The following is an 18,510-nucleotide window of genomic DNA, read 5'->3' as shown; positions in this document are numbered from 1 at the left end:
GGCAGGGCAGCGAGGAGGTCACCTGCCTTGTGTTCCCAGTCCAACTCACCAACAACACCATACTCAGTTAGCCCTCTACTTCCCTACACCTTGGCACTCTCCAGCTGAGTCTCCGTGCATTCAAAGCCCACCACAGTCTTGCTCTCCCGGTCTGCCACTGTCTACAACACTATATGAAGTCTGTGCCATCAACCCAAGCCTGCCATATGATGTCTAAATGGTATGAGTGTGTCAACCGTGCAACAACCACTTGCGTGTCTGCTGGGCATGATGTCTCCCACCACCTTGACACCTGCCTCCACTGCAGTCGGCACATCACCCGCCTCCACAGCAGCCGCCACTGGTGCCACCACGCCCGTCTCCAGCTCTAGTGCCGGACAGCTTGTATCATGCTAGCTCCTGTAGTTCTGCCTCCACTGGCTGCACCTGCATCCACGCGTGCACACATGTGAACACACCCTGCACTCCTGCCGCAAGGTGCCAATGCCAATGCAAGGCTGCCAGCAAAGAACAGAGTGCTTGGCAGTGCACCGGACCTATCTCATGAAGCGGGCCTGTATGTGTTCCGGTGTGTAGGCCTATTGGTGATGCGAACACTCACCATTGCTAAACACAATGTTGGAGGTGTGGCGGCAGTCCAGCCAGCCGACCTGGGGGAAGGGGCGTGTGGCAGCAGGCGGGTATGTGACACGGACTAGAGGTACCAGGAAGTGATATAGACATACATACCATACAGAGCTAGTAAGGGAGGCAGCAAACAGTCATCTCTTGAAGGCTCCGACCAGCAAACACAACGTGAGTGAAGGGGTTGTGAACCATCTTGCGCCAGGGTTGCAGCCGCTGGGGACCTGCATCTACCTGCATCTACCTGCATCTACGGCATCTGCTCAAACATATTTCCTGATGGTTTCCGCTCGAGCGCAGCGAGTTGTCGGAAACCAAGGTTTCCTGCGCTCGGAGTGTGCACAGTTGTGGGCCCCGAAGGGGCGTGGCGTGTGTGTGTTTGTTGTTTGGGGCCCATGCGCGGCATGGGCGGTGGGCCCGGTTAAGTAGCAGAGCGCTGTGTCGCGCTCGCTACTTTGCGAGTTTCGTTCTGTCAGTACTGACGCCGTCGTCCCTGGCTACGCTCTATCTTTGCGTGGCTACACGGCGCTTCGGGCTCGCCCTCCCAACCCCGCACGAAGACCGCAGTTCTCTGCTTGCAGGTACCCTCTCCATGGGCTCACCCTCGAACGGCTCCTGGCTCCGGTCCTCAAGAGCATGGCGGAGGATCCTGCAAGTACACATACACACACGGGGTTGTGACATATGGCCGGGCGGGCAATCCGGGCTGCAGGTTCAAAGCCTCCCATTCTCATTTTAACCTGTGGACTAACCTGTGGACTTCCGTGAGGCGTGACAACGGTCGTGATGTTGAATGTATGGCGTTTTTGACCAACACTTCCCCATTAAAACATTAAAAGCAGAGCTGATCATTTGTGAGGCACAGTTGTAAGTCTCATGTGATAGCTGGCTTCAGCTGACGTCTCAGCAGCAGCGTCGCCGAGCTGGTCAACGAGCGGTCAGCAGCGCGAGAACTCGCGTCCCAAGCAGCCTGAGCCACCAGCTCTTGTTCTACTGACATTAGAACTAGCCTTATTTTTGTGTTTGTGCGACTGGTGAGGGGCGGAATGTGGGAGAGCGAGCGAACAAACGCTCTATAAGGAAACATTATATATAATTTAAATGTATGCCGGTATATCAGTTATCACAGCATATGTAAATTGGCTGCTTCAAGTTGAAGGCCCGAAGGAACCCCATGCAGAGGCTAGCGTTTTTCCCCCAGACCCCCAGACGGAAGGCCTGCGTAATGTACTGGGAAGATTTCAGCTTTTAACTTAGTGTACTAGGAAGGATGTAAGAAGGAGAAAACGGCCTCAACCCGATGATGTAAAGTACTCTGCACTCCTGGACGGCTTTGGGTGTTGGGGTTGATTGATTTTTATAGGCATTAGCCAATATGCACAGTGTGGCCAAGTTCAATTACACAATTCGACGAGTTGACAAACATGGGTTTGCGTCCCCCGGCCGGGGGACGCGCGACCACTTTCTCTAAGACACCCGAAAAGCCCGAACTTCTGGGACAAGTACTCTAAGTGCACAACAGACTATTGATATCAACCGCTAAAGCCATGCGCCAAGTGACAGCAGTGACCGGAGGGGTTCATTGCTGCCTAGGTTGACACAGCCAGCTGCTCAGGTGCATTCCTATGCTCAGGAAGCATACACTACATGCAACTACATTACTAAAGTAAGTTTACAGCTCAGGAAGTGCGGCGGTCTCAGCTTGGCCGTCAGCGACTGCCGGAGGGTTACTGGGGGGTTCAGGGGCTCGGCAGGGGCGAGGCCGCCCCAAGGATCCCACAGGCCTCGCCCCAGACTTCTCGCCCCTATGTTCCCACTTAACAAACATACATTTGGGAGCTCTTACATGGCCTTCTGGGCTGGCGAGGGTACAGGGGCCAGGTGGGTGCGGGTGGGGGGGGGGGGTTATGGGGGTTGGTGAGGTTAGGGGCCAAAACACTGACATAGGGAGGAGGCGCGGCGCTGCTAAATGCCATCAATGTATGCTGCACAGTTGTGGTCTGGTAGACTACGTGGATTGGGAAGCATCAAGGGGAGACGGCAAGATCAGTAGTGGGATGATCATGGATGGTATGGGGTGAAGAAGAAGACTCACACCTTGCTCCCAATGTTGCTGTTTGTAAACATCTGTGTGCATTTTCCATCCATGCGGGGGGGGAGCTGGGGGAGTACAGGTATTACAAGTCCTCCCACGGTGTGTGTGAGGGAAGAGGGCAGGCCCCTACCTTCAGCATAAGGCATGCACCATTGTGGCTGGGCAGCAAGTGATGAGTTACCTGCGGGTGACCAATAGGGAGCCGCTGACAGTTCCACCCCAATGTGGTCTGCTAGCATAACACCCCCAGCCATGGCTGAAGGCACGGCCGCGGCCAGAGCTGCACGCATCTACGCTGGGGGCAGGCCCTGGCAAGGCTGGGTGGGCCTGGGTGGCAGCTGGGCGGGCCTGGGCGGCGGCTGGGCGGCCCTGGGCGGCGGCTGGGCGGCCCTGGGCGGCAGCTGGGCGGCAGCTGGGCGAGCCTGGGCAGAGCCTGGACAAGGGCTGGGCAGGAGCCACATACCAATGGGTTACCAGGAAGTTACCATTTTATCAAAGTTTACCGAGGTTTTACCGATCAGCCAACCCATACCAATCCTGACCGATGCTAACCGATGCTGACCATCGGTTTATCAGGGTGACCGCCCGGTAACCGCCCCCATACCGATCGGTTTAATAGGGGCTGGAACGGTAGGGCACATTTTGCATGTTCGGTGAACGTGCGTGCGGCTTGTGCCTTGAGTCCCTGTCCTGCCCCAATGCTTTCCCTACTTTGACCCTCGCCCACAGGCAGTGGCAGCAGCACGGCTCCCTGCGGGAGTATCTTATCCGCTGCCTGGAGCACCCCGACATCCGGATGGGGCGCGCCATGCTCATCGCCGCGCTGCAGGAGGTAGGCGGGCGGGGGGCCGAGTGGCAGCAGGGGAGGGAGGGGGATGGAGAGAAGGGAGGAGAGGGGCAGGCACAGGGGATGCCCGCCGGGCACGTATTATGTGGGTCTTTGCTCACCGGCTCGCTGATCCCCTCCTCCACGGCCCTACCTCCTCCACACGCACACACGTGTGCACAGGTGCTGCAGCTGGTGCACATGCTGAGCCGGGCCGGCATCGTGCTTGGCGACCTAAAGCTGGACAACATGTTGGTAGACGCACACGGTGAGACAGGGATGACCGCAGAGACTAGCAAACCGGTCAACGCCCGCCGGTGCCACATGCAGGCACTCGATTAATTGGGGTGGTAATGTGGTATGCACAACGCCCCGCCGCCCCGGCACGTTTCCTTCTTTCCCCTCTTGTCACTCCCCCTGCCCACCCCTCGCTTCCTGTACCACGCACCTCCAGGCCACGTGACTCTGTCGGACGTGGACGGTGCCGGGCTGCTGGAGGAGGGGCTGCTGCGCACCACCCAGCTGGTGGCGGCGCAGGCGGCCGCGCAGGCGGCGGCCATGTGCTTGGACCCGGTGGCGGCGGAGGCGGCGGTGTGGCGGGCGGCGGACCTGGTGTTCACTCAGGAACCGCCGACGATGATCACGGACGCGTTCGCGCCGTTAGAGATCAAGGTTTTCCAGAGCATGTGCGGTGCCTCGCACCAGCACCTGGTGGGCGCAAGCCTGGGGGCCCTGCTGGCGGCACTCCAGCCGGTGCTGCTGTCGGCGGGCCGCACGGCCTGCTTTTACTTTGTCACAGAACTGCACGGCCTGGCCATGGGCCTGCAGACCCTGGCGCACCTCGACCGGCCCGACCTGCAGGGCGTGTGGTCGCAGCTGGAGGCCATCGGGGCGCGGTGGGTGTGATGCTTGGCGACAAGCTGGGCAGGCGGCTAGGGAGCTATTGAGCGAGCCTGGCGGGGACAAGGGAGGTTGCTGGTTCGAGCGTGTGACCACGTGGGGAATGCGTATACGGACGTTGCTACTAACGTTATTTCATTGAACGCAGCACTACGGATGGAAGAGCATGATTGTGCGTTCTCGAGCAGCATGCATACGTTACTGAGAAGCGTAAACTTAAGACTGGAGGGAGACTTCAGGGATGAATTGCAGCACTGTCGTTTCGTTCACACGGGGATGGAAAGTGTGAAAGGGCACCTCGGATCGGCCTTGATGGGGCTAATTACGAGGAGAATTACGAGGAGAACTGCTGATGACCCTACGGGAACAGAACGATGCATGCTTCAGAGAAATGCTTGGCGCTGCGGTACCTTGTTTTGGTGATTCCCTGGTGTGGAATCGGCCTTGACGAGCAAGGCCTTGATGATGCGCAAGGGCGCCCACGCACGCCCCAAAGGTGGCCGCTCTGTCTGGGCCGCGTCTGAGGCAGGTAGGGTAGTATGGGCTGAGGCAGGGTAGCATGGTGTGCGTGCATGGACTCGGACCATGGTGAGGCTCTGGCTATTGCCGGACCATGTTTGTGTACCGTATGGCGGCTGCTTGTGGGTTCACAACATGTGCCAACTGCAACAAGCACGTTGACCCGCGTTGACGAGTACCGTCCATGGCGAATACCGTAGTCCCTTCCTCGCGCGTCCCTGACTCAAAGTCTGATTCATAAGCAGGACTCACACTTCACAGCTTCCAAGCCTGCCGCATTTCGCAGCATCCAGCACAGCCGCTCTCTCACCCTACGGGACCTCGCCAACCTGCCTTGAACCCTGTCCCATCACACATCCAGCTCCAGCGATGCCTGCAGCGGCTTCCAGTCCAAGGCTCCGAGCCTTCCTGAGGCATTATGTTCAGGAAAATGGTGCGGCTGGCAGTAGGAAAGGAAGCTCCGATGAGAATGCACCGGGGCCCTCTTACACATGTCCCGCGCCCCTCTTCATCTCGATCCTCATCTGCTCGGCACAGTGCTTTCAGGCACTTGCTCGTCGTCATGGTGCATTCGACACGAGCTGCTGGGGCCGCACGAAATCGGCGGGGAGAAAGCGCATATGTGTGTGTGTGGGGGGGGGTGCGTGCGTGGTGGACCGTCTCATGCATGCGGGGGCGCGCGGGGGCTTGGGGAAGCTAGGACGGCGGGGGGGGGGGGGGGGGTTGCAAACTCCAGCCCAAACCAAACCAAGCGAAAACGAGTGGAGCACAGGTAGAGGCGTTAGTTGCAAGTGATAATACCTATGGGATGGGGGCCGAGGCGTCGTGGCGCCGGCAGCAGTAGGGCGAGCGGCGCCGGTGATAAATGTCGCCGCATGCGGGGAAAGCGTGCGTGTTTGACCCACGGGGCACTGGCTTGCGTCAGCAGTCCTCCATTCGGCCCTTCCGAAGTCCTCGGTCTGGAAAGGCACCGCACGCCGTCGCGGCGAGCCGACCCGCTCAATCCAGCACTGCAAACAAAACTTGCGCATAGCCTTGCAAGGCAGACCGCCGAAAGGGCCGCGCCGCCTAGTCCGCTGCTCTCGCTCTCGCAGTCAGTCCGTCGCCTTCGAGAGCACGCACCGGAGCCGCGGCGGTAAGCCGGCAGCAGTGGCTGATCGTGGCCGCCCTTGCCGCCCTTGCCCAGCACCCCCTCGCGCTCGGCAAGCCGGCCCGCTTTGCGTGCCCCAACCCCGCACCAACGCCCATTTTATTCGCTAACAGGCCTGTGCCGCCTCCAGCGGCCCCTGCTACACCCGTCGTGGCTCGCGCTCTGCTGGGACCGCGGTGCGTGGCGCCGCGGCACGGGCACCGGGCGGCACCTGACTGCAGGAGGCGAAGCGGCGGCCGGCGCCGGTAAGCGAATGAATAGGTGTCCGCGTGAGGTGGTCTATGTTGTGCGCTTGAAGAATTGACAGCAGGCCTCTCAGCGCCGCCGCCGTCGCCGCCGCCGCCGGTCTTAACAGCCGCCAGCAGAACTTGCACCACGGGCCGTGACGGTGACGCAGGTGGTGCAGGTGCTGCTGGCGGTCATCAAGGCCGCGACGGCAAACCTGACCCAGATGGAGTCGAACTACTTGCGTTGCTCAAGACCTGCCCTCTTCCCATGGCGGCTCATGCCCTATGCTCACAGCGACACTGCCACGCATCCCATTGCCCACCCCCACTCCCATACATCCCCATGCACGCCTCCCTCACATACAGATCTGAGCCTGTCCGCTCGCCTGCCCGGTGCACCACTGCATCACGGGCTCGCGCGACGCCGACAGTGGCAGTGGGCCGGTACGTAATGAGCCGGTACGTAGTGAGCCCCTTTCCACGGTGCGGTCGAGTGACCCCGCCTGTCTCGCCCATCAGCCCACCGTTGGTTCACACACGTGCCCCGTGGGCAAACCCCGGACACCTAGCTGGACGACGTAGAGATGTGTATACGTGGACGCCCTTACAGTGAGCCCTGCATCCATGCTCGTTCACATGAAACAACTCAAGCTCTCCTCGCCGCCTCACCACTTTCCCAGTCCACCAAGCAAACCGCATGCGCACACCTCCGCACACATCAATTATCACGGCATGCTGTGATCACTTGCGCCGGCGGCGTCGCGCTGAGCGTGTGTAGCACCTGCATACACGCAGCACCTGAAGTATGTGAGTGTGAGTGATGTCCAGCGGTGCATGAATGGCCAGCGGTGCACGTGCGTGCTGACAGCCGTCCAGCCAGACGACCGTGACGGCAACGCTCACGCACCCAGACACTGGCAGAGGCGCAGCTAGTGCTAGTGCTAGTGTAGGCGCTAGTGTAGGCGCCTGCCAGCCTTTCTTTCCCTGCTTTGCCCCTCGCCCGCAGGGAGTGGCAGCATTCGGGCTCCCTGCGGGAGTATTTCATCCGCTGCCTGGAGCACCCAGACTGCAGGATGGGGCGCGGCCTTTTCATCGCCGTGCTGCAGCAGGTAGGGCGGGTGAGGGGCCGAGTGGCAGCAGGGGAGGGAGGGGGAAAGGTTGGAGAGAAGGGAGGAGAGGGGCAGGCACAGGGGATGCCCGCCCGCGGGCTTATTATGTGGGTCTTCGCTCACCAGCTCGCTGAACCCCTACCTCCTCCACACGCACACACACGTACACAGGTGCCGCAGCTACTGCACAAGCTGAGCCACGATGAACAGCAGCGCGCCTACCTGCTGCAGCGCGGCGATGAGCAGGGCGCGCCCCATTCGGCAGTATGGGTGCTCGAGGCAGCGGATGAGGTACTCCCGCAGGGAGCCCTATTACCTGGTGCTGCCACTGCCTGCCACCTCGTGCTCCCTGCGGGGAAGAGGCAAAGCAGGGAAGTAAGGATTAGAGTAAAGCAGAGAAGACAGGAAAGGGACTCGCGCTTGGGAGTATTCACGGTGAGATAGGGATGGCAGCACGAGTGCATGAGTCAGGTTAACGCCTGTTGGTCCCCGCACTGCTGTTTCATTCCAGCCCATCGCATGCTCCAGCACATTCCCATCTTTGCACTATCCCCTTACTCCCCCTATCTACCCACCCCTCGCTTCCTGTACCACGCACCTCCAGGCCACGTGACTCTGTCGGACGTGGACGGTGCCGGGCTGCTGGAGGAGGGGCTGCTGCGCACCACCCAGCTTACGTTAAGGCGTGCAGTTTAACCACTGCGTAGGCTAGCAAAGCGTGCCCCCCGCTGCCCCCCCGAGCACACAGTTTGAGGCCACAAAACACGCAGTTTCCCGGCTGCGTGGTTCTGCAAAATTGCCGCACCGGGGGGGGCGTGGTGCAAAATAGTTGCCAGTTTGGGGGTGCGTGGTGGAAATTTAATTGTTTTTTTAACGGGGTGCGTGGTGATTGCGTTATCGTACGGTATGGCGGTGGAACCGGTCGGTGTACGCCAGTGTCTGCAGCCCCATCGCCATACCGTGCAGCTCCGTCACGAAATAGAAGCAGGCGGTGCGGTCCGCCGCAAGCAGCACCGGCTCGGCAGGGCCCCCAGCAGGTGCTGGTGCGAGGCACCGCACATCAAGTGGAAAGCCTTGAATTCCAACGGCGCAAAGGCGTCCGTGATCATCGTTGGCGCTTCCTGAGCGAAGATCAGGTCCGCCGCCCGCCACACCGCTGCTGGCTGCTGCTGCTGTGCACATGGCAGTGTATGTGAGCCTCCTCGGGCAAAGTTTAGTTATGAGGCAGTTGTTAAATCAATGGTGGGCAATGGTCGGTTGTTGGCATGACCGCATGTGGAAGTGTGGTGTGTACGGGATTGCTGTGTGCGTACTTGAAGTGCAAGTACCATGTAGTTTGCACTGACTTGCACTGACAAATAAAATGAGGAGAGGGATTGCTGCGAAGGCAAAAAGCGTGTGTGGATGGTCAAGCAACATATGCGTTGAGTATCACGGTTCTGCTAACTACTTTGACGAGTGAATCATAACGCAATGCTGGTGTCACGCAAACCCAACTCGAATACTGTGATTGCTGGGCCTAGGTTGCTGTAGATGGCAAGCGAGTCTGTCTGTAGCCTCCAGGCAATGGCAAATCGCGCCTGCCGCATTACACCAAGGGAACACCTGGATTCGACTAGATAGCCGCTAGCATCGTAGCTTCGCTACTGCCACTCTACCTACGGCGCATCTATCCTGCCAGCACCCCGCCAGCGGGCCCCAATGCCTGCAGCGCCAATCCACGATTCTCCGGATCCCCGCCCCCACACAGCCACCGCCCAGCCTCCACCACCGGTATCACCGCCCGCCCGCCCGTCACAGCATCTTGCTGACCAGCTCCCGCAGCCGCGCGTCCGACAGGTAGGACCCCAGCAGCTCCTGCTTGGTCACCTGCAGCGCGAGCGAGGGGAGAGGAGGGAAGAAGGACGGCGGCAGCGCGAGTGCGTGTGGCCCGGTAAGCCAAACTGACACGGACGCAGCACCAACATGTCATGGGGCCTCTGCCTGCTGCCAGCTCTCGCCCGCGCCGGTCCTCTACCGCCCCGACCCCTGGCCTTGACCTGCAGACCCCTCCTGGGCAGCCCCGCTCAAGGCCGGCCTCCTCAACATGCCGCTGGGCGCCGTGTGCCACACCCCCACGGCCCCAGGCCACTCACCCAGGCGAGCTCCTGCGCGGCCCCCGGCAGCAGCTGCGTGTCCCAGGGGTCGTCCACCACCTGGGCCAGCATGAAGAACGATGTGCCTGCATGTGCACACATACACACACACGCCGTACCGCCGTTCGGTGCCACGTCATCACGTGCCCGAGACAAGCGTCGCCGGGTGCAGCATTCCCATGGTGTTTGGGGGGTGCAAGGATTGGTACAGAGAAGTGTAGCGAAGCAGACAGCAGGTGTAGTGTTGCGCGTACCGATGACCGACACGGTCCACAGGGGGAAGATTCAAGCTTGACTAAGACAGGGGTGACTAGGTCGCAACGCGCCAGTGCCCTGCCATCCCGCCCCCTGTCCTGGCCTCACCGGCGGGCAGCGCGCGCACGTGCCCCATGGGGGCGTTGCCGATGAAGTAGACGGGGTGGCTGCGACCGATGGCGCCGTACAGAGCCCGCTGGGCCGTGTCGCTGGGGGAAGCGCAGGCGTCGAGCAGGAAAGGGTTTGCGGGAAGGTTCGGCAGTGGCAGTGGTGGGCAGGAGGCGGGGGGTCGCACGCTGCAGGCGTGCGCGGGTGTCTCATCCTGCCCTGGCTGCGCTAGTGCACAGGTTCGCTTAGTGCCCGCCCGCCTACCCCCACGCCGCTGCCGTCCAAACGACACTACTTGAGGTCCCACACAAGCAGCACCAAGCACGCATACGGTTGCATGCGCGCACCTGATGCTCTCCTCGGCCGTGTTGACCGCCTGCGGGAAGGCCCACTCGCCGCCGCCGCCCCCCGCCGCCGGCCCGCCCCGCACCACCAGGTATAGGCTGTCCGCCAGGCGCCGCCGCATGGTGCTGCGGGTGCGGCCATGCCACGTAGCACATGTGTTGTAGCTTAGATTTGGATGTTTGCGGTGTTGTCATAAAGCCAGCCGAGCCCGTGTGCCAAGGAAATGCAGTAGTGCAGGAAAGCTGCCTGACAGGAGACAGAGACGAGCCCGAGGACCGCAAGGGTGGTACAAAAGACATAGTAAGGGTCCAGCTGCTTCAAACCCACCTGACGTCGCCATTGCTATCCGCTGCCGTTGTAGCCGGCACCGGGTCAAAGGCTCGCTGTGGTGCGACACGATCACGAATGAGGCTCACGTGAGTAGAGAAAGGCGCCTGTGCGTGGCCAGCGCCCCCCCTCCCCTGGCCCGCCCCTGCATGCACACAAACATTACGTACCAGATCTTGTTGTTGCTGCTTGCTGCCCGCATCGTCCTTTCCGGTCACAGCCTGCGAGTGAAGGGATTCAAGCGTGAGCCAAGGCACGCGCGTCATCACGCGTGCCAAACCTTGCTGCAGCGCTTTGGGTTCAACCCCGCGCCCACCATGTTCTGGGGGTAGTCCTTAAGCTCCCCCGTTTGTAGTGCCCGTTGCCGCTCCAATGCCAGTTGCGCCTGCTCCCCAGTCGTCAGCCGCGGTCGCACGAGGGGAAGCCGCTGGAGCACGCACGCGGCGATAATGGGCCCCTCGCCGCTTGTGGACGCGCCATCGTTCACCGTCGCACTGGCGGCTTCCGCTCCATACCCCTGCATACCGACCAGGTGTTAGCTCGCGCCCGTCGCGGGAAGAGAAGAACTGAACCCATCAGCTTGCGCACCCGAGTCAACAAGCCTGCGCAGCTCCGATTGCCACAGGTCGAAACTGCGAATAAGCTTTTAGCTATTAGCGATCCCGCGCTCCTCATAGCTATAATAGTGCGAGAGCAAAGTACAGAGATGCTCGCCAGTTGCCGATTGGTGTCCTAATTTCAGGATGTTAGTACTGCCCTCGTTCTTAATACCTTACAGTGCACCTGAACATACCGTAATTAATGGAGCAAGGTGCGACCCCGGCATGGCAACTCTTGGGTTTTGGGCAGCCGTTCATCCTGCACGCACACGATGCTCCGTGGTGGTGCCCCGACGGCGGCTGAGGTGGAGCTGCTCATGATGCATCCAACACACGTGGCAGTGTGTCTACCCGCTTCTGAAAAGGGGCGGTAGCACCCCGCCTCCGCTCTTGGGATTCAAGAATGCTGACGGCCCGACGCGGGCTGGCGGCCTAGGTGCCTCTCTCAGTCCCACACGTGCCTCCGCTGCTAGGTGCACTGCGTGGTGCACTGCAGCCTGTCCAAGCCTGCAATTGGCGCTCTGGGTGTCAGGAGCCTGGTGCCGCTTCAAGTGGATAGACCGCATCTCGGACCTTACATGGGCTGCGCGCAGCCTTGACACGCGCTTCACGCGCTGCACCACCTGTCTATGTCTCAAATTCAAGGAGTAACTTCACGCCTTCACGCCACACGGCGAACACACCCCAAGTACGGGGCATAGCTTTAACACCTGCACAAAAATCCCCAATCGGGGCGTCAACCTTGAGCATGAGTGTGAGGTGCGCGGGAGCATCGTTCCTGCGCGGGAGCATCGTCCCAGCCACCACCTGCCCTGTTCAGCTTGGGCTGCCACACGCATTGCCCGGGAAATCTGCTAGTTCAACCTACACCGAAGCGCACCGCCTACCAGCTACTGGATCAGCTACCGCGATGAATAGGACAGAGACACATGGACCTACCCGCTCAAACGCCTTATGCTGCAGCTGCCGAGGCGCTTGGGCTGCCGCGGTGCAACACGGAGCCGTAGGAGTACCGCGGCAGACGCGTCGCCGCAAGCACCGTGACACCTCTGGACTAACTGCAGCTCCAGCGTGGCTCTATGCAACACTGCAACAGATCGTCAACTCTACACACTGCATGCCTCTGAGCAGCGCAGCTACTCTCAAGAGGAATAGAATAGCAAAGCACAGCACACGCAAGGTGCCCCAGCAAGACGATCGCTGGGCCCTGACATGAAGGGTTCTCTTCACTCTCGCCCCGCTCCTAGCACCCAACAGCACAACTACAGCAAATGCCGCGACACCGCGGGACACATGCACACTCTTCACACGCACGTCACGCAACCCCGGTTCCCCCCACACACGCAGCGCCGGCACAAATTGTGGCAGCGGCAGCATGCGGCGCATGGGAGGAAGGGGATCTGTGGGTCCCTATGTACGCACAAACCAGCAGACATGAAATCGCACACAGCACTTTTGGATAACAGTTAAGAACATTTGGCACATGGCTAATAGAAGAGGCACACTCGCTCTCATTTGTGCCCGGGCTGCCCGGCACTGCTCCCCACGCGCAGAGGCGCAGGCCCCTGGCTGCCTAACCCGGAGGAGGTCACGGGCAGTTCTGCTTGGCCGCAGTCACTGCCCGGCACTCGAAAGCCGGAATACATAGTAGTACAGAGCATACCAATCAACAAGGCAATGACCTTGACGGTCTGCTAGATCGATCCTTAGCCTGTCTGTGCAGCCCCTGGCCCGGCGCAGGCGTGGCGGGTCAGAGGCCCCGGCGGCGCCGACACCTATACCCATGCCGTCCACAGCTCACTCCGCTGCCCTTCAGTAAGGGAATAGTATAATGCGCTGATGTGCCCGTGTTGCGGCCGCCGCACATATTGCGGCAGCCCGCAGAGCGGCTCGCGACGCGCCACCACCATTGGTATATGCATACGCAGTTGCAAACCGAGTCGCAGACCCCAACCATTACGCACCGTAATAAGGCTGACCCCTGGCCACGTTCACCCCGTGCAACGCCCTTCCGGACCTCCTCGGCGTCCACCCCGTGCTCAGGCGCTCAGGCGCTCATGCCGCACCCGCTAAGCGCTGAAGCTCCACGTCTCTGCTGCATCTGATCGCACTGCACAGCGGCTCTACTCCAGCTCCTGCACGCTGCAACTTGCCGCTTCCGTCGCCTCTGCCGCCTCTGCCGCTTCTGCCTCCTCTGACTGCGCCTTGCCTGTCACCTGCATCCAGCCCACACCCAGCCGCTGTCGCCGCCGCCTCACCGGCAGGCGTGTGGGTCGGCGGCGCCCACCGCGGAGGCGCCCATGAAGTCGCTGAGGTGCAGGTCCAGCCCGTCACTGCTGTCCCACACGCCGCCCTCGTAGCCCGCACTCGCGCGGCCGCCGTTGCCGCTCACCAGGTCCGCCAGCTGCGGCGCGCTGCCCCAGGCCGCGGCGGCCGCGCCGGCGGCGCCACTGGCCAGCACCGCGTCAGCCGCGGTGCCGTTGGAGGCCGCCTGCTGGTGCAGCAGCCCCCGCCGGCCGGCGCTGCCACTGCCGCTGCCGCTGCGCACACCGCCGCCAAAGCTGCGGATGTTGCGCCCCGCGAACATGCTGCGGATGCCGCCCTCGCCGGCCTGCGGCTGCGCCTGCTTCTGCTGCGCCTGGCCGTGCGGGTGCTGCCGCCGCTCCGCCAGCCGCTTCAGGTGCGTCAGGCGGCCCAGCGCCTTGGTGTAGTGCTCCGGGTTGTGGTAGCGGGAGATGCTGCCGGAGGCCAGGTAGGCGCCCGGGTCCGCCAGTGTCTCCAGAGGGTGCGGGTTGTCCATGATCTCCCACACCGCCTCCACCACACTGCGCGGCTGCAGACGAGAGCCGCCGCCGCGCGCGTCGCGCTCCCGCTGCGCCGCCGACGCCACCAGCGCCGTGCCGAAGTTGGCGGTGGACGGCACAGCAGCCGCCGCGGTCGGCTGCTGCGAGCCGCCGCCGCCGCCGGAGGCGGCGGCGCTGGGGCCGGAGGCGTTGACGGCGGCGTTGACGGCGGCGTTGGCGCCGTTGCCGCCGCTGCCGCGGGTGTGGCCATTGCTGGTGACGGCGTTGAGGATGGGCAGGTCGGACAGGGCGGGGTAGTGGGCGCGGGCAGCGGCGGCGTCCTCGGGCTCCGCCAGCGCGTACAGCTCGGGGCCGGGCGGCAGCATGGGGTGCTCCGGGTCGCCGCCCACGAAGCTGTGCCAGGCGTCCGGCTGCAGGATGCACATGCGCCCCACGAAGTAGTACAGGTGCTTGCGGCCGTGCCTGCGCGGAGGGCCGCCCGGCGTCGTGTCAGTCGTGCCAGCAACTGAGCCACAGGTCACGCAACCCACCGCACCATCTACAGCACCCGCGCCCTGACCGCGGGCCATGGTTGCCCCGTGTCCGGCCCAAGCACAGCCCCAGCTGCAGCCTGCGTCCCCCCCGCGCCACCCGCCCCACCCGCCCCGAGCACTCTGCAGCACGCCCGCCACACGCCCCCCCTGCTCCCACCTGTTGAGGCAGCAGTGCTCCCGGAAGGCCGGCCCCCAGCCCTTGAGGATGTCCGCCACCAGGCTGTAGTCGCACGCGAAGGCGCGCGGCACCACGTCCCGCGCCATCACCACGTTGCGCACCACGTGCGGCGCCAGCCCCAGCCGCGTCAGCAGCCCGTCAACACCGCAGGCGCAGCTCTTGGCGGCGGCGGGGCCGGCCTTGCTGTGGCTGCTGTGGCTGTTGTGGCCGGGGCCGGCGGTGGGCGCCGGCGCGGACGCGGGCGAGGGCGCCTGGGCGGCGCCCGGCGGCATCGAGACCGCCTGGGGGTCCTGCGTGGCACACCACGACACACACAGTGAGTTTTGCAGATAGGTTACGAGCGGCGAAAGTGCTTGACATGCCAGAACACACAGCCCGTGTCCGTCCCTCAGTAGCCGCCTTGCAGCCAGCCCGTCCCTCCCAGACCAACCCTGGCCGCACCTCGACGCTCATGAAGCCCAGCCCTGATGAGTTGAAGCCGCTGCCGCCGCCGCCAGCCGCCACGGCGCCGCCGTCCACACTCGCCAGGCCGGCGGTACTGCTAGGGGCGCTGGTGCTGCCGCCGCCGGCCAGACTGGCGCCGCCCATGCCAAAGCCGCTCAGGCCCAGCGCCCACAGCGACATGCCGCCGGCACCGCTGCCACTGCCGGCCGGCAGCGACGAGGCCGAGGCTGAGCCGGGGCTGCCGCTCCTCGGGCTGGAGCTGCCGCTGGCGGGCGTGCTACTGCCGTTGCTGCTACTGCCGTTGCAGCAGGCCGAAGAGGCGTCGGCTACGGCCGGTTGCTGCTGCTGGCAGAACACGGCGGGCGCGCCAAAGGTGTAGACGGTGGCGATGGAGTGCGGCGGCAGCACGCCCCGGTTGCGGTACATGAGCATCAGCAGCGTGGCCATGGAGCCACCGATGGAATGGCCCTGAGGGTCGGGGGGGCGGACGGCATGGAGGCAGCACAGGTGCGGTGTCAGGCACAGGCACAGGTGCCGTAGAGTGCCCGGTCCACTTGGAACTCCTCTCCAGTCTGCCCCGCTCCCGCCCACCCCGCTTACCCCTGGCTTGGTACTTCCAGTCCTCGTGCGAGATAACTGAAAGCCACCTCTCCACCCACCCCTCCAACCCCTCACCGTGAAGGTGACCTTGGAGAAGGGCGACGCCTCCAGGTGTTCGTACACCAGCGGCAGGAAGCGCTCGTACAGCACCAGCGCCGCCTCGTACACGCCGCGGTGCACCTTGACGCCCAGGGCCGGCTCCTCAAACACCACCGGGTCGAACGTCAGGTTCAGCTTCCAGTGGTCCAGCGTGTCCGAGCCCTGTTGTGGAGGCGGCGCGAGTACCGCTTGTGAGGGTTTGCCGTAGTATCAGAACGCTGTCTTCTTGCATGCATTCACCTACCCGCATTTCCTTACTTTCTAGGCGCACACCTCAACTCCTTAAAGGTTCCCACGGTTCCTACCTGGATGACGAAGATGCGTGTGGCCGAGGCAGGGTCGTCCACCACAAACCATTCTGAGGGGCAGGAGTAGGCAGAGCTGGAGGAGAAGGTGAGGGAAGCCGCCGAGGATGAAGCCACCGGCACCAGCGCAGTCCCGGCGTCCGTGGAGGCCAGGGAGGAGACGGTGGCAGCGGGAGGGGCGGAGAAGGCGGTGGCGGCGGGTGACAAACGCATGCCGCCAGCCGTTACTGGCGCCATGCCACCCGCACCAATACCGCCGCTGCTGCTGCCGCTGCTGGCGGCGCCGCTGCCCCCCGTCTTGGCAGGACCGGTGCCGCCCAGGCGGCGGGAGCGCAGCTCGGCAGTTGCCATGGCCGCGATGGAGGCGGCAGTGGCCTTGCCGCTGGTGTTGGGTGCGCCGGGGTCCGCAGGGTCCGCTCCCTGGGCGCCCCGCGACGAGCCCACAACCTCAGACGCTGCCGCCGCGCCACCGCTACCACCACCGCCGCCACTGCTGCTGGCCGCCGCCCCGTTCGGCGGCGCCAGCAGTGTGTTGGCGGCCTTGTTGTTGGCGCCCACCAGGCCGCCGGCCAGCGGGATGGGCAGCGAGGCCAGCCCAGCGTAAAAGCTCTCGGCGGCGGCGCCGAGCGGGCTGGCGGCGGCGGCGGCCGAGGCCGCCAGGGCCGCCTCAGCAAGCTTTGCCGACACCACCTCCGCCGGGCTGCGCAGCATGCGGCCGATGGCCTCGGTCGAGGCCAACGGCAGCTGTAGGCCCCCTGCCCCCTGCCCCTGGGCCCCCGGCCCGGTGCCTTCCCCAGCTGCGGCTGCGGCTGCTGCCGCCGCCCCGGCGGCGGCCTCCGCTCCCGCCTCGCCACCCTCCGTCGCGCCGCCGGGAAGCGGCACGAACGGCAGCTCGCGCGGCAGCGCCACGATGTTGGACACGCCCGCCGCCACCGCCACCGGCGCCGCCGCCGCCCCGTTGCTACCGCTGCCGCTGGCGCCGCCCGTGCCGCGCTTCAGCTCGGCATACACCTGGCGCGCCTCGGCGAACGAGACGGCCATGCCGTCGCCGTCGGCACCGCACTCCTCGGCGGTGCGGTTGTGCTCGTACGGCCGCACGTCGCAGGCGCGGCTGGTCACCACCAGGTCCAGCCCGTGCATCAGCTGCAGCCGCCGGGGCTGTGGGAGGGGAGCGAGGTAGGTAGTGCGGGGGTCGGCACAGGGGCAGGGGGGTTCAGGAGGCAGGGAAGGAAGGGCGAAAGGAAATGCTAAATAGGACGGAGCGAGCACAGCAGCACGGCACGGCAGACGCCGGCAGGCCCTGGCGGATGCTGTCAGGCAAGTCCTGGTTTGATGGCGGGGTCTGGGCAACGTGCGTTACCGAGTACCGGGAAACCACTCCTCCACTGCGCCCAACAACCTTCGGCAGCTACCCCCTCTGCGTGCGTTACGGCGGACCTGCCCGGCGGTCCTTCTCGAACCCTCCGCGGCTCCGCGCAACACCGCTGCCCCGCTCCAGAGCCAACTGGCCCTTACCCACCGCAGCTGCGGCGGCTGCAGGTCTGAACACCCGCGAGGCTAACCCTGGCTAACGCTCGCGCGCCACGCTTACGCGCCACGCGGCGGCTAGCGAGCACGCACGCACGCGCCCCAACTCTCCAACACGCGCACTCACCGTCACCAGGTGCATGTAGTAGGTAAGGCTGGTAAGGGACGACAGCTTGCGCAGGTGCTTCAGCTCCCAAACGCCAACGGGCGCAAGAAATCCGCTGACATCCGTGGGCGCCCTCGCGTTCTGCAGCTCGCGCTCCTTGTCCCTCGCCTCACGCAGGACCTGCGTTGTCGCATTGCCATAACGCCGGGATTGCGCGGGTTTAGAACTTGGCCACGCCAGCTCCGCGTGCACCGTCAGCTCGTCGAGCCAGGCGTGCGCCGAGCGACGTCAGCATCTCCGACCGCTGAGCTCACCTGGTCTGGCGACGCAAACGTCGGAACCCTCACAAAGTGCGACAATAGCTGGCTCATATAGCTAGTGGTGCTCGACCACACAGAAGCTGCTGTCGTTGGCGTTGAAGGTGCGGGCGACGCTTGCCCATCTTGCGTCAGAGACGAGGCGCTACGGGGCCTCCTTCCTGGCGCTTCAGGTGGCGCTAGCACTCTTGTAACTACACAGGTGCGAGTCCTGGGCTCGGTGGGAGCGGCACTCCCTGTCCCGCGCCCAGGCCGAAGCTTGGTTTGCCCGGTGTACGCTTGCATTGTTGCTATTGTTTTGCCATTCACGATGTATTATATCCGCGCTTGGTGGGACTGTTGTATTCAGACTGGCTGGGTGGGCTGCCATTTACATCG

The 18,510-nt window shown here is 63.5% G+C and overlaps 4 protein-coding genes across 5 annotated transcripts; 2 read left to right on the top strand and 2 right to left on the bottom strand.

The window, feature by feature from the left end:
• Positions 1-1,880: 1,880 nt before the first annotated feature.
• CHLRE_03g193600v5 (uncharacterized protein) lies at positions 1,881-5,146 on the top strand. Of its 2 annotated transcripts, none has more exons than XM_043061216.1 (4): positions 1,881-2,290; positions 3,449-3,551; positions 3,729-3,813; positions 4,000-5,146. In XM_043061216.1, exons 1-4 carry the CDS (start codon positions 2,250-2,252, stop codon positions 4,449-4,451), a joined length of 681 nt encoding a protein of 226 aa, XP_042926345.1. In that variant the 5' UTR covers positions 1,881-2,249; the 3' UTR covers positions 4,452-5,146. The 2 variants fall into 2 exon arrangements, with proteins under 2 accessions (XP_042926345.1, XP_042926344.1); XM_043061215.1 differs by lacking the exon at positions 1,881-2,290 and adding an exon at positions 2,291-2,505.
• Positions 5,147-5,200: 54 nt separating this feature from the next.
• On the top strand, positions 5,201-9,006 carry CHLRE_03g193576v5 (uncharacterized protein). The gene is made up of 7 exons (XM_043061214.1): positions 5,201-5,397; positions 6,228-6,290; positions 6,512-6,582; positions 6,708-6,785; positions 7,348-7,450; positions 7,622-7,697; positions 8,055-9,006. Exons 1-7 carry the CDS (start codon positions 5,383-5,385, stop codon positions 8,144-8,146), a joined length of 498 nt encoding a protein of 165 aa, XP_042926343.1. The 5' UTR covers positions 5,201-5,382; the 3' UTR covers positions 8,147-9,006.
• Positions 9,007-9,026: 20 nt separating this feature from the next.
• CHLRE_03g193550v5 (uncharacterized protein) lies at positions 9,027-11,410 on the bottom strand. Its single transcript, XM_001693054.2, has 8 exons — positions 11,209-11,410; positions 10,937-11,137; positions 10,791-10,841; positions 10,621-10,676; positions 10,296-10,418; positions 9,949-10,049; positions 9,586-9,671; positions 9,027-9,319 (listed from the first exon to the last, which is right to left on the bottom strand). The coding sequence occupies exons 1-8, from the start codon at positions 11,293-11,295 to the stop codon at positions 9,245-9,247; spliced, it is 780 nt and encodes a 259-aa protein (XP_001693106.1). The 5' UTR covers positions 11,296-11,410; the 3' UTR covers positions 9,027-9,244.
• A 371-nt stretch (positions 11,411-11,781) lies between these two features.
• On the bottom strand, positions 11,782-18,460 carry CHLRE_03g193500v5 (uncharacterized protein). Its single transcript, XM_043061213.1, has 7 exons — positions 18,130-18,460; positions 17,837-17,995; positions 16,183-17,340; positions 15,854-16,039; positions 15,176-15,646; positions 14,714-15,024; positions 11,782-14,485 (listed from the first exon to the last, which is right to left on the bottom strand). The coding sequence occupies exons 1-7, from the start codon at positions 18,184-18,186 to the stop codon at positions 13,474-13,476; spliced, it is 3,354 nt and encodes a 1,117-aa protein (XP_042926342.1). The 5' UTR covers positions 18,187-18,460; the 3' UTR covers positions 11,782-13,473.
• Positions 18,461-18,510: the final 50 nt, after the last annotated feature.

This window comes from Chlamydomonas reinhardtii, chromosome 3, assembly GCF_000002595.2.
Source record: "Chlamydomonas reinhardtii strain CC-503 cw92 mt+ chromosome 3, whole genome shotgun sequence".
NCBI lineage: Eukaryota > Viridiplantae > Chlorophyta > Chlorophyceae > Chlamydomonadales > Chlamydomonadaceae > Chlamydomonas > Chlamydomonas reinhardtii.
Note: the sequence above shows the minus strand (reverse complement) of the source record. Positions and strands in the feature narration are given on the sequence as shown.